General features: G+C 41.7%; 1 protein-coding gene across 1 annotated transcript in view; it reads right to left on the bottom strand.

Moving 5' to 3' along the window:
* The window catches only part of FAM13B (family with sequence similarity 13 member B), a 2,585,606-nt gene that overhangs the window by 1,614,991 nt on the left and 955,525 nt on the right, over positions 1-15,090 (bottom strand). The window contains exon 8 of the mRNA XM_044069837.1: positions 13,642-13,674. Within this exon, the coding sequence (XP_043925772.1) occupies positions 13,642-13,674 (33 nt within the window). The remainder of the gene's footprint in view (positions 1-13,641; positions 13,675-15,090) is intronic.

Below are 15,090 nucleotides of genomic sequence, written 5' to 3'. Positions count from 1 at the left end.
CGTTTTTCGGGGCAATTGGGGGAAAAAAAAGGGTTGGGGGGGGCCATTTTTTAAATTTCTTTACTTTCCGGGTCCACCAAAATTAAAACCCCAAAAAAAGAATTCTTGTACTTGATAGAGTACAAAAAAATTAAATTTGATAAAGTTGGGGCAGAGAGAGCTGTGTCTGCCTAGCGCATTGTGATGGTCTTTCTTGTGGACTGCCCCATGGTGTTCTTTCATTCTGAGAGCTTGCGAGCGGTCTTTCCTATGTAGGAGTTGCAGGTCTCTCAGATAGCGGCGTAAACTACAAAAGCAGAGTGACAGTTGCAGGTGCCTTTGAGGTTAAAATCTCAGTTGATGTGTTTGAAAGTGAAGCTGGTGCCTGTGTAGATAAAGGGGTATACTACACATCTGTTGCATGCCTGCATGGCAGCTGGTGGGTGTATGTGTCTCAGCATTGAGGGGATTTCCTAAGGATGGGTGCTTCTGTTTTATCGAAAAATAGCCTTAGAGTCCTGGTCCTCTTGTGGGCAAAGGTTGGAGGCACTGCCTAGGGCTCGAAAGGTAACCATCAACCCTAATTATATTCTAGTTCTTGAAAATGATGTTTTTATATGGAGCAAATTCCTACTAATGGGGGCTGGAATACTGCAGCTTCTGTACGTGCCCATCACCATGTAGTTTGGTTGCTTGGGGGGTAAGAAGTACAGTTGTGTACCCTTACCATAAATGTAGACGTTCAAGTGTATTCACTGTTGCAGTCCTGGTTACCCTCCCTCAAGCCCCCTGACTTCTTTTGGCTATACCTCTACTCTCTTTTACTATGCTTAAATGCGTGTTGGTGTATTTGCTTTTTTGTTTTGCTGGAGGTATTAACCTTGTTTATTTATAAATTTAATTGCTTCCCATTAGGGGGCAACCAACATCTGGGGCAAGAAAAACTGATGTAATGGCATCAGCTGCATGTTTTATACCCCTGACGACCTGACGTCACTGAAGAAGGGACAGCAACCGACGCAGGACCCAAGACTTGGCTAATCATGCCGACTGACGGCTACTGCAAGCAGATAACCCAAATGTGATGACTGCCATTACCATCAGTTTTTCTTGCCCCAGATGTCAGGTGCCCCCCTAATAGGAAGCAATTATATACACATACACACACACACACACACACACACACACACACACACACATCTGTATATATAAACATCTACATTTATGGTAACTGTACTATGTTCTTGGTGTTTCACTGTTGCAGTCATCACATTTGGGTAGATTCCCAAAGCTCAGGATGGGAGGAGGAATTTAGATAGCATTAGGACAGTTATAAGGCCCTGCAAGATTGCAGTGGCAAAGCCAGCTCTGGATTTAGAGAGAATTGGCAGATGGTAATGCTTGGTGAAAGTATGTACAGAACTCCAGGTAGCAGCTTCTAGGATGCCCCTGGTATGGACGCTTCTGAGAAAGGCTGTAGAGACAGATGCAGCCCTGGTTGAGTGGGGTCAGATCTCCTGTGAGATAGGTTTTCCATGGTGCTTGTAGCAGAAATGAATGCAATGGCCTATCCATTTGGAAATAGTTGGCTTTGAAATAGCCTTCCCCTCTGCCCCTGCAGCAAATGCCAACAGCATTTGTTCAGATTTCCTTTGAGGTTTAGTCCTGTCCAAGCAGAATCTAAGTTGTCTGTGCACATCTAAGGAGTACAGTATCCATTTCCCTTTGTTCTGTGGATTAGGAAAGAAGGTTGACAAATGAATGGACCAATTAAGGGCCATACTGGACACCACCTTGGGCATGAAGGAGGGATTGGTCCTGAGGGACACCCTGTCTGCATGAAACATGATGAAAGGCTCCACTGCCATAAGGGCCTGTAATTCAGATACCCTTCCTGCTGAAGTGATTGCTAAAAGGAAAGCGGTTTTCCAAGAAAGGAATTTTAAGCCTGCAGTAGCAGCAGCCTTGAAAGGAGGAAGAGTGAGTTTCTCCAATACAAAGTTAAGGTACCAGGCTGGAGTTGAAGCTCTCCTGGGTGGTCGTAAATTTCTGGCCTCCCTGAGGAACTGCTTGAGCAGTGGATGAGAGAAGAGGGGAGGTTCTGTGTTATAATAAGCTGAAATGGCTGCGGTGTGAATTTTGATGGCGGAGAAAGACAGGCCCTTGTGAAGCATCTCAGTTAAGCATTGTAAAATCTGAGTTAAATTAGGCACTACTGTGCTCATCCCTTGAGATTGGTTCCAGGCACAGAATCTTTTCCATTTTTCAGCATAAGATTTTCTAGTACTAGGCCTCCTTGCCTCTAAAATGATATCCATCACTGGGTTACTGAGGGATGGTAAAGGAGAGCTTAGGTAATTAGCCAGGCTGCTCGGTTCAGTGTTTGAAGCGGAGGGTGAAGAATCTGGTTCTCCTGCTGAGACAATAGGATAGGAGTCTGATGCAGGTGCCATGGGGGCCAAACGTGACGCACTGCGCAAGATGTGGTACCAGTGTTGGTGGGGCCAGTCTGGTACAATCAAAACTGTCCTTGGCTTGTCTTGTTTGATCTTTAGCACTACTTTGGAGAGCAGAGGCAGAGGAGGAAAGGCACAAACTGATAGGTTTTTCCAGCTGAAGGACAGAGCATCCACTTTCCAAGCTTGTTTGTGCAAAATTTGTCCAAATGATAGTTCTGGGGGAAGGCAAACAGGTTTATATCTGGGCTCCACCATTTGCTTGTCAACATGTTGAAAATGATTGGCTCCAGTTTCCACTCGTGTGCGTCCATGAGGTTTCTTCTTAGTTCGTCTGCCAGTGTATTTAGTTTTCCTGGCAGGAACTGAGCTTGTAGATGCACTTGGTAACTCAGGGCTGTGTTCCAAAATGCCATGGCTAGTCTGCAGACAGGGTAAGAATGTATACCCCCCTGCTTGTTTATGTACCACATAACAGTGGTGTTGTCTGTCTTTACCATTAATTGTCCTGGAAGAATGTGGTTCTTGAAGGCTGTCAGCGCATTCTGTACAGCTAACATTTCTTCTTGATTGATATGCAGGTGCCTTTGACCTAGGTTCCATTTGCCCTGAATGCACTTCACTGCCAGGTGAGCCCCCCCCCATGCATAGTCTGATGTGTCTGTTAGGGTTTGGGTGGCAGGGGGTAGTGTGAATGGTAGTCCCTTGTTTTGGTGGCAGGCCTCTGCCCACCAAAGGAACTCTAGGCGTAGGCAAGGTATGATAGGAATCACTGCTTCTAGATCCTAGATCCCGAGAATGTTGACACCACAGGCTTTTTAGATACCATTGTAGTTTCCTCATATGCTGTCTTGCACATGGAATTAGAAGAATGCAGGAGGACATGAACCCCAAGGCTTGTACTACTTGCCTTGCAGATAGCAGTGTTTTTGTGGCCACTTGTTTGAAGTAGGTTGTCAAATGATTTTTTTTCTCTGACGTGAGGAAAGCCATCTGGGTAATTGTATTCAAGCTTGCTCCCAGGAATACAATTTGTTGACAGGGTACCAGGTGTGATTTCCTTTTGTTTATGGTGTACCCCAGACAAGTTAGCACCCTTATTAGAAAGGCCAGATGATTCAAAAGTATGTCCTGGCTTTCTGCCTGAATTAGACAATCATCCAGGTATGGGTAGCTTTGAATATTTCTTTGCCTGCAAAATGCAATGACTGGAGCTAGGCACTTTGGCTTATCTCTTGCGGTCAGGGTATTCACAAAGGGCAGTGCAGAGAACTGATAAGTGTGTGAAGTGTAGGTATCTTCTGCAAGATTCCCTGATTGGGACGTGCAGGTATGCTTCCTTTAAAATCTAGTGTTGCCAACCAGGCGTTTTTGCTAGCATAGGGAGCAACTGGTTAAAAGTCAGCATCTTGAATTTTGAAATCACCAAAAAGGTGTTTAGAGTAGACAGGTCCAGGACAGGACGCCATGAATTGTCTTTTCGGGGCATCAGGAAAAGTCTCTAGTAGAAACCTTGTCCCTTTTCCTCTTCTGGTACCAACTGAATAGCCCCCGAGCTTAAGAAAGAAAGTACTTGCTTTTGGGCCTCTGCCCACTGATTTGGGGGTAGATCTGGCCACCCGCTTGGTGTTGGTAATGTGTGGAAGTGAAATCGGTATCCCTGGGACACTATACTTAAAAACCATTTGCCATGGGTAATGAGTTCCCAGTTCTTTGCATGAAGAGAAATCTTTCCCCACAAGGGGCAGTCAGTTGAGAAGTTTTAAAAAGAAGTCACTGAGACAGCTTTCCATAGGGGGAGTTTTATTACTCCCTGATATGGAAGTGGAAACCCCCCCCCTCCCCCACTGCTTAGTCCTGTGCGTACCCTGGGACTGAAGCCTGGGAGCTCTGCTGGATCTGGGTATGGACTGAGAAGGTCTGGAAGAGGCAGGAAAGGACCAATTCTTGGAAAGCCAATGCCTACTAAACCTTGGAGGTTGTACTTGTAAAAATTTTTAACAGTTTACACAGATTTAGATTTTTCCGCCATCTTTTTAAGAACTTCTGCCTTGTTGCCAAACAGGCGGTCCTGGTTTAAGGGAGCATCCAGTAATTTTGCTTTAACATGATCTGGCAAGGATTGCTCCTTAAGCCAAGCATGCCTTCTAAGTACAGACCCAGTTACAGCAGCCCTGCAAGATGCCTCTAATGAATCAAAACCACATTGCAAAGTATGTTTTCCAACTTGTTCAGCTGAATGCAGTAAATCCTGTAAATCCTTATTTTCAGCACAATCAGGAATCAACATAATTTTCTGCATCGCCCTGGAGTCTCTATCAGACGGGGTAGGGTTTTTGGCAGTAGTAGCTTTAATGCCCTTGGGTCCCTGCAAAATGGTCTTAGGATCTGCCCTGGTAAATCCTGGTCATCTGAGGAAACAGAAAATTCAGAATCCTGGTCAGAAGTATCATAAGCAAACTCAGTCCTAGGTCTCTTAGAGGGGGAAGGCTGGCTTCCGCTGATTAAAGTAATAAGGTCTTCAGTCATTCCTACCATTTGTTTTTTTTAGGCACAGAGGCCTGACCATGCGGTCTGGGCGTAAGTTTTCTAGGCATGGTTCGAGTTTTAGGCCTTGAAGAAGAAGATGGCATTGGTTTAATACGCAAGTCAGTAGGCCTGAATACACCCTCAGAAGCCAGTGCCTGCAGTGGCTCTGGACCCATCCAAGGTAGAAACATCTGCAGGTTCCACAGTTGAAGCATCTCGCAGCATAACGGACTCCGAATGGGTCTCAGTAGAGGCCTACGAATCTGAAGTAGCGGGTATCAAGGGCTGCAAAAGCACTGGCGACTGGTTTAGAAGAGCCGTTGGCAGCTTTGGACCTAGACAGCCCATCTCCGTCTTTGTGTTTTTTCGGAATGTCGGTAGTCGGATGGCTTACCGAAGACTTATCAGGACAATTGAACCGAGCACCAAAATATTTAGAAGCAAAAATATATCGGCGACGGATAGTTTGCGGTTTAAATAAGTCACAAAACTGACAGTGGGGTACGTCGTGGTCAGGGCCTAGGCAAGGAATACAGTAAGAATGAAAATCTTACAAGTAATGAAATTATTTAATTTTACTGACATCAGTTTACAGCAAGAAAAAGTTTCCCCAATAGGGTACTTAGCTTTTAGTTGAAGAATTTGGTTCTGAAACTCGAAAACGAAAATTTCAGGAGTCGGCCGACCGGCACTTGCGAACTGCTTCTGCTTCGGGCACCGCACAGCAAGAAAGACTGATGTAATGGCGTCGGCTGCATGTTTTATACCCCTGACGACCTGACATCACAGAAGAAGGGACAGCAACAGACGCAGGACCCAAGACTTTGTTAATCAGGCCGACTGAGGGTACTGCAAGCAGATAACCCAAATGTGATGACTGCAACAGTGAAACACGAAGAACATCCATGTAAATTTGACAAAGAGAAGACAGGAGAATATCAGTTACAAAGAAAAAGGGAACACTGACTGCTATAGGGACTCCAATAGTGACAGAAGTGAAAAAAACAGCAACAGATTTGTGTTATCAAGGGGCTATTAGCAAGAAAAGGGGATTACAGGATTGTGTTTTAATATTCCACCAGAAACTTCTACAGTGGGGCGTAAAAACAGTGCAATATGAAAAAAGTCAGCTTTAAGCAGATACTGGGAGGGACTAGAACTTCATTTGCAACAGTGAGGATGCATCAGGGGAATCTAGAAGGCAAAATACAAGAGAGGGTAGCCTTTTGATGAAATATGAGAATATGTGGTATGGATGATGTAAATTCCTTAGTAGGAAATCAGAATTTAAATATCCCAATGTGAGAATTTTATGTCAGAGAAACGTCTTTTAATTGAATACACTGACGCCTACAATAACCATTTCAAATCACACACCAATAAAAAATTAAAGTAAGGATGCAGGGAAATTAAGTAATAAAACGATACACCGGCACTTTTCTGCTTAACCTGTTAAAACAGGCATTTAAGGAACGGGTAGTGGGAATTATACAAGAAGACAGGAATTTCTTTAGATGAGAAAACTAGTAAGTTGGACAAAATGAAAATGTAGCTTAAATAAGCGAAAAATATAGGAAATGACTACAACTTCTTTAGAGGGGCTGACTAAGGATACAGTATTGCAGGCAAAGGGGAATCTGATAAGAGAAGGATCAAATGCAGAGTGATCAAGGGAAAATAAGACAACCTTTGGAAACTATTTGCAGCTATGTTTTTTAAGAATTCCAGAACACGCACACATTTTAGAACAGCAACTTAAACAAAAGAAAGTAGAAAAGCCTCCTGCTGAACTTAGGGAGCCAATGATAAGAAAAACACCCAGACATCCTATAGAGATATTAGCAATATTTTGGAAATTTTATGAAAATTAGCAAAAAGAAGAGCAATGCGTAAACCAAGAAAAGTCACAAATGGAAATATTATGGAAGACAATCAGAAAAAGTTTAAACAAAGACGAGGCTCAACAATTAAAGATAGGAAGAGATTAGATAAAAAAAAAAAAAAAAAAAAAAAAAGGCTGATATATAAGGAAGCCTCCAAGAACAGACATCACATTCCTGTGGAAGTCTGGAAGTTAGGAGGGGAAACAACAATCTGAAAGGTTTTAACAGTACTTTTTAAAAATAAAAAAGGGGGGGGGGCAGCATCTTGGAAAAAAGTTGTGATGGCTTTAATACCAAGCCCTTGGGACCCAAATTCATAATGACCCATTTCAATTTAAACCATGACTATAAAGTGTACTTCTATACTAGCTAAGAGAATGGCTACGGTGTTGCCTAAAATTGATGGACATGGATCAATGTGCTTTTCTGTGGGGGGAAAGCACATTTGTCAACATTAATAGAACAAAGATGGTCCACAGAGAAGCAAACACAAGAAAATATAGCCACTGTTGGTGAGTTTTGATGCAGAGAAAGCATTCTGTAGCTTCAGCTGGGATTTTATGAGTACGGCAATGAAGCATTTGCATTCCCTGTTAAAATAATAGTTTTAAGCGTATATATATATATATATATATATATATATATATATATATACATATATATAAATGACGGGTCAGAGTCAAAAACTGATGAGGGAGGGCTCCTCTCTAATGAGCTTTGTTTGAAAGGAAGAACCAAACAGGTTTTCTGTAATTTGCTTTACATTTTCAGCCACTGGCAAATAAAGACTCCCAAATCAAGGACACAACTTGCATGGTAATCAAGAAAAGTTATTTCCAAATGACATTTCCTACTTGATAAATCCAGAAAAGGACATTTCAGTGTTGTGGAATATTTTGAGACAGTTTCAAGTCTTTTCAGGATATAAAAATTAATTAAGATAAAACCAAAAGCTATAGTGGCAAAATATGTATATAGTCTCTCCAAACACCACTATATTGGGCGACTTCAACTACCCAAAAATAGACTGGAAGCATTACTCTAGCTCCAACACCCTAGCCCAAAGGTTCCTAGAATTTATAAACTCAAATGCTATGGAACAACTTGTTACCACTCCCTCAAGAGGGGAAAACATACTGGACCTGATCATCACCAACATGGGGACTCTATGCTCCAGACCAGAAGTGTATCCCTCACTGGTAAGATCAGACCATAAACTAATCTCACTGGATATTCACATCCCGACACCACCCCCTGCCCAGAAAACCACAGTGAAAAACTTCTCTAAAACAAATTTCACACTCCTCAAAACCGAGGTGGAATCCTTCAAAGCCCCTGGGCCTGTGGAATATACAGCCCAGACCGCAGAATCCTTTATAAACGCATTCTATGAACACCTTCAGGAATGCATGGATCATGCGATCCCAAATAAAACCAAGACCCAATCCTCCAAAGGCAGACGTCATGGCCATAAACAAACTATACAACAGAAGGAGGAAGCTACTAAATGATAGAGCAAAATTCCAAAAAGGGAAGGCATCTCTGATCAGTATTAGCAAAAATCTACGGGCACTCATAAAATCGTCTAAGGCCAGCTTCGAGAGAAAAACTGCACAGGACACTAAGGATAATCACAAGGTTTTCTTTAGTTATGTTAGGAACCTGGGTGGTAATTCCCAGATATGCTCAGAATTAGTCCAAAATGACAAAAAATACACCGAACCCACAGACATTGCCAACATCCTAGCTGACAGGTTCAGCGCAAACTCCCCACCAAAGGGCAAATATCTATCCCAGCAGAGTGCTGCCCCCCTGACATCTCAGATGCTCAGGTAAGATCCGCCCTCTCCAAAGCAAAAAACACAGCATCAATGGGACCAGACAGTGTCCCGGGCTGCGTCCTACATATACTCCAAGAAGAGCTAAATGCCAAACATAAAACTACTGTTCAATCTCAGCCTTACTACAGGATATGTACCCAAAGAGTGGAGTACAGCAACTGTGGTCCCTCTCCACAAATGTGGTGCCTCAACGGATCCTGGAAACTATTGCCCCATAAGCCTGACTAGCTTGGTCTGCAAAGCTATGGAAAGGATCATCATGGACCTCATAAATAAAGATATTGGGAACCTACAGACACTGGATCCTACCCAGTTCGGCTTTAAGGGCAGATCCTGCCTCTTAAACCTGGTTGATTTCTTTGAAACAGTCACCAAGGCCATTGACGAGGGGAAGGTGGTCCACACAGCCTACCTAGACCTCGCAAAAGCCTTCGATACAATACCCCACTCGGGCATTATAGATAAGCTCACCAGCTTAAATATAAACCCCTATGTCACTAGATGGGTTGCAAACTGGCTCAAGGACAGAACCAACATGGTTAGAATTGCTGGAGCCATGGCAGACTCCAAACCAGTTACAAGTGGCAACCCACAAGGCTCAGTCCTGGGACCTCTCTTGTTCGGTATATATTTCTCGGATGTACAGGCCAACACGGAAGGACTGCGGCTGAACAAGTTCGCAGATGACTGCAAACTGGGCACCATAATCAACTCTCCAGCCGACACAAGCATCCTCCAAAAGGGCCTCATAGAAACAGACAACTGGTGCCAGAGCCATAGCCTCAAGCTAAACGCCAAAAAGTGTATAGTCATCCCCTTTGGCAAAAACAAAGTGCCCACAAATTACCACATAGGTGGTAATCCATTAAGTACAGAAAGAAGTAATTAGGGACCCAAATCTCTCATTTGACAACCATGTGGCCAAAGTGGTTAGAAAAACATTTTATATAGCCCACCTAATCATGAAGGGATTCAAATCTAGATCAGGGGAAATCATCGTGCCTCTTTACTCATCCCTCATCAGGCCCATAATTGAGTACAATGCCCCTTTTGGGATGTACCTTACCAGACACCTGCAGCAACTGGAAAGACCCCAAAAGTACCTCCCCAAGAGGATCAAAGGGCTCAAACAGATGCCATATGCTGTCCGGTTAAAGAAACTCCAGCTCTACTCGGTGGCATACCGCCTGTTCAGAGGCGATCTGTGCCTGACGTATAAAGCCATGCCCAACCCGGAATTAATGGACATGCTGCACCTTAGAAAATCCAAATCCCATCGAGCTACACGCTTGAGAGACTTGAACCTCAGCACCGAAATAAATGGGACATGCTGGAGGGACAGATTCATAACCCAGAGGCTCCCTTCACTCTGGAGTAAAATCCCAATTCAGGTTAGGCAGAGTCCCTCACTGATTCTCTTCAAGAGGAATCTTGATGAGTGGATGGGAGATCGTAGATTTACCCCGGGTATCACTTCTGTGTCACTGTTAGACACAGGCACAGTATACTAACCTCAAAAAAGGGCATAGCAAAATTCATTTAAAATGGGTGGCGAAAGCCAAACATTCTGGCTAGGCTTATAAATGCCCTAGGGCAGATAGCCTAGTATGAACCTATGAACATGAATTGGTTTAGAAATACCAGTATTTGTGGGGACACAACATGAAAACAAAAGACAAAATAAAAATGGACAAACTGGAAGCTCTGGATTATGGATATGGATAGTAAAACAAGCAGTGAAAATGTTTTTAGTCCCTTTAGTTTTATAAAAAGGGTTGGTTGTTGTCAGGCCCCAGTGGCCCAATGGATAAGGCACTGGCTTCTTAAATCAGGGATTATGGATTCGAGTCCCATCTGGGGTAATATAATCTTGATACAAGTGAAACTTCTTTGGGGTTGGGAGGGTGGCCTAATGGTTAAGGTGTTTGCCTTACAAACATAAGGTGCAGGGTTTGAGTCTCACAAAGGATAATTGGCTAGGCTTAAAATGGCTCTCAAGGGCAGTTGACTTAGTACTAACCTATGAACCTATTTTGTGTCATCAGCCAGAGAAGTTGTGGACAATTATTAATGAAAAGCTGAAGGTATTTATTTGGGAGGGGAAGAAAGCAAGAGCTGAGATGGATAAATTAATCCAGCCCATAGAACAAGGCAAGGTGCCTTAGTATTATCAGATTTGAATGTACATTTCAAAGCAACACAGTTAAAGCTCATATACATAACGCAAGCAAAAGGTTATAAAACAAAGTGGAAAGGAATGATGAAATGGAGGGGGAGGTCACAAATTTCAGAGGGTAGGACTTAGGATAAAAATCCTTAAGAGCCCCCACCACACAGACGATATTCACTAAGCTGCAAAATGTATTCTATAGAGATTAAAACACTATAATGGAGAAAGATTTTTGCAACAGGGTTGACTAGGGGCACAAAAAATAAGCAATAGGGGACTGGAATTTAATGCAGAAAATTGGCAAAGAAACCAAGGTGTTGGGAGCAAATAACTAAAGGACGGGTAACAGATTGGGATGAGGCAAAGTAGACGTTTGATAGCAAGTTAAGACGGATGTCCCTACCAGGGCTTGATACCAGAGGAGTGGCAAAGAAAAAGGGATAGAGGAGTGCCTAGTGAAAGATCATTTCTAGTAGAGTTTAGAAAAGATGCTGTTAAAAAGGGATCACAAGTAGGGCAAATAAAATATTGCACAAAAACTATAAAAATCAATCGGAGGAGGTTAGAAAACACTGAGAAGAGAGACTGCAAAGGCAGTCTGCAAAGAAACAATATTGCATCTTTAAAAGTGATACAGATGTCCTCCCAAAGTCCAACAGGTTTAGGATTTTTGTTTGGAAATGTTGGCACAGATATTCATGTACCCCCAACAGACTTCAGATAGTTTTTCCTCATGTAGACAGCAAATGCTGAAGGTATGAAAGAGAGAGGTAACTAAAACTAAGTTTTTTTTTGGGACCGTAACAAGTTGGTAAAATTTCCTCCAGAGTAATCTAAATGAAATACTGGGGGAACAAGCAGTTGTAATCAAGGAAACGGTTCTTTTGAGCTGGGACATAGGAGTTGAATTGCCTATACACACAGTAAGACCTTACTAAGTTTAATGCTATTGACTGCCAAAAAAGTAGTTACGAGAAAATGGAAATCTAACTCTTAACCAAATGTAACTGAAGTGCTGAATACTTTAAAGGAGATAAAAAAAAAACTAGAGATACAATGTTCAGAAAAGGGAAGGAACAAACTACATAGAAATAAATGGAATCTGTGGGAAGAAAACATGCAGAATATTGCTCAGGAGGAATCCTTGCCTTGTAAGTGGGAGGCAGGACTGGAGCAATTTATGTAAATCTGGAGTAAATAATTGGAAAAAGAAAGAAAACATATGTGATGTACAGTGCACAACTATAAAAATGTTAATATGTTTGTACTTTTATGTTAATACGTCTGCCCATTTCTCAATAGATAATTTAATAATGGTACTTAACAAAAAATAAATTATTTTGTTAAGACAGGGCACGTCTGATGGCTACTGCAACTAAGAGATATATCTAACACTGTAGAGACCCCGCCAGACTGATGTCTTCCTTTGTAACATCCAGTAGTAATCATCATTAAAAATGCAAAATGTATCATTCTTATCACCTTATACTGCAATCAAAAAATGAAAAATTATCATGTGCAGACTTGCAGCATGCAAAGAAATCTAGACAAAGTCTACCCAAAAACACAGAAAGCAATATAGTGCCAACATGATGCAATGGCTGTGAATCTGCCCGCTCAAGAGTTATTCAGTGCACAGTGATTCACAATTCAGCACCACAAAGAGCCCTAAATGATTTGGGAATTAATGCCTACCATATGGCTTACTATACTGCTTCTGAGGCTTTACATTTTGAAGTTCAAAGATGGCCTGTTCATTTTTTCTGCAATCTCACTCTTAAAACATAATTTAGCGTGTTTATATAAAGGAAGAGGGCAGATATTTTCTGTACCCCAATATTTTACCATGTCCATGGAGCACAGAGTAATATATTTAAATGCAGCATGCAGACAAAGGACACATGTGCCCTAACTCATGCAACCCAAGAAGGACCAACTACTGTTAAATTATGCAGGCAAACTATCTCACTTTAAAACTAAATTTATGATATGCTTCAGTAATGACATCACAACACAAGTGTCCATATTGCTGAAGAAGCAACTTTCTTTTTGAAACTGTGTACTGCTGTAGAAAAAGCCTTGTAAAACACCACCCATGACATCATTCTGGGGGTAACACATAAATAAAAGCAAAACTCTTTGCCTACAGCTTTAATATCTGCACCAGATCTAATATTAGCTATCAAATAAGAATGAACCAGAATGAAACTAACATAACAAAAACACAATCACCAAAACTAAGACAGGTTTTTGTGTGGGGCATTGCACCCCCAAGGCTCAATTCCAAAGTCATAACAATCCAGGACAACTGGATTCATAGATTACTACTAGGTTCATAGATTACTACTAGGTTAACTGCCCCTGTGGACCACTTTAAGCCAAGCCAATTACCACATGTGAGAACTGAACCCTGCACCTTGCATCTGTAAGGTAAACAACTTAACCATTAAGCTAACCTCCCAACCTATAAAGGGTGACTTCCAGAAGTGAAGTAACGCAAGTTCAACAATGCTTCAGTGAAATCTATTTTTGAACATATCTACTCAACATGCATTAAAAAAAGCCTAACAATGTAAAGGGAACCACCATGAGCTTAAGGATAATTTAAACCATGTCAAAAAATGTTAAACTTATTTCACAACACCTTTAAGCGGCAACATAATATGACCAAAGAAACTTGACAAGAAAGCAAGCTTTATCGTACGTTTTAAGGTAAACTCAAAGAAGGGTGAAGACATTCATTTTAATACAGCATTGAGTGCCACAAACTCCTATATACTTACTCAGCAGATGTTGATAATATGTTGATGTGAGCACTGAAAACAGCAAAAAAAAAATAAACAAACATAAAAATGTTTTAGAATCATCACAAAAGCATGCATTACATTTCAGAACAGAAATGTAGATTATACAGTAACATTTCGATGATGACAAAGCAAAAAAGGTTACCAAATAATAACTTAGTACCTTCAAGTATACTACAATTTTGGTTTCACCACCACATGCTGCCCCCTTCTCCCTACCTACAGAAATATTTCTAAGTATGCTTCCTCACATTCAGGACTTTGGAGATAGCTTAACAAGACTGTGCGTCCAGTGCTGTAGCTTCTGCACCACAAAGTCAGATAAGCAATTAGAACATTTCACAACTGCAGCATTACTCGTGCTTTGTAAATTCACAAGTGTTCACGAATCATACTGCGCTCCTCAAAACGTGAACCAAAGGACATAACTAGTAACCAAAGGACAAACATGCCGAAAAATAAAAAATAAACCAAGAATCCACCATCATAACTTTATCACGATTTATTAAACACTGCGCGCTTTCATCTTAAAACTTCCTTAAACAGACATCAGAGTAATTCTGCTGATACCAAACTTAACACAATATATATATGCTGACCACCAATAAAAGGTTGACAAACTGAATAAATGAATACAACCATGAATATTCATATGACACTCCATGCTGGATAAAAGCAAATGATGATAATAGAAATAAGTAAAAAAAAAAGTACAGTTTTGTACCTACCATAAATGTAGATGTTCGAAGATCCACATTGCTGCAGTCCTTACACTTGGGTAGTCCGCTGTCCTCGGTCGGCCCGAATATCAAAGTATAAGGCTGACGTCGGTCAAGGCGCATTTGACTGACATCAGGACGTCAGGGTACAAATGCGCATGACCGACGTCATATCCTCAGTCTTTTCTTGCCCCAGTTGTCAGAAGACACTAAAAAGAAAGGTCAAAACCAAAAGACAGCAAACAACCAACCAACCACCCTTGCACTAACTATATGTACAATATATACAATATATACAATATACACAATATGTACAACCCAACCCACACAACCACCTCTAACTACAGAGGGGAAGGAGGGAGGGTAAATTGGACTGCAGCAATGTGGATCTTCGAACATCTACATTTATGGTAGGTACAAAACTGTACTATGTTCTTCATCTCACAATGCTGCAGTCCTTACACTTGGGTAGAATCCCAAAGCAGAGGTAAGGGAGGATGGCTAACTACAAGGAAGCAGGAGCTGCCAAAATGCCCTGCAAAACAGCAGTGGCAAAACCAGCCCTGGATTTAGAGTAAAGTGGCAGGTGATAATGCCTAGAGAAAGTATGCACTGAACTCCAAGTAGCTGCCTCCAAAATATCCTTGGTTGCCACCCCTCAAAAAGCTGTTGAAGTGGCAGTAGCCCTAGTGGAATGAGGCCTAATCCC

The sequence above is a fragment of the Protopterus annectens genome, chromosome 4.part0 (assembly GCF_019279795.1).
Source record: "Protopterus annectens isolate FY-2018-M chromosome 4.part0, PAN1.0, whole genome shotgun sequence".
NCBI lineage: Eukaryota > Metazoa > Chordata > Ceratodontiformes > Protopteridae > Protopterus > Protopterus annectens.
The sequence above is the reverse complement of the archived record's forward strand: the minus strand, read 5'-3'. Positions and strand labels throughout refer to the sequence as shown.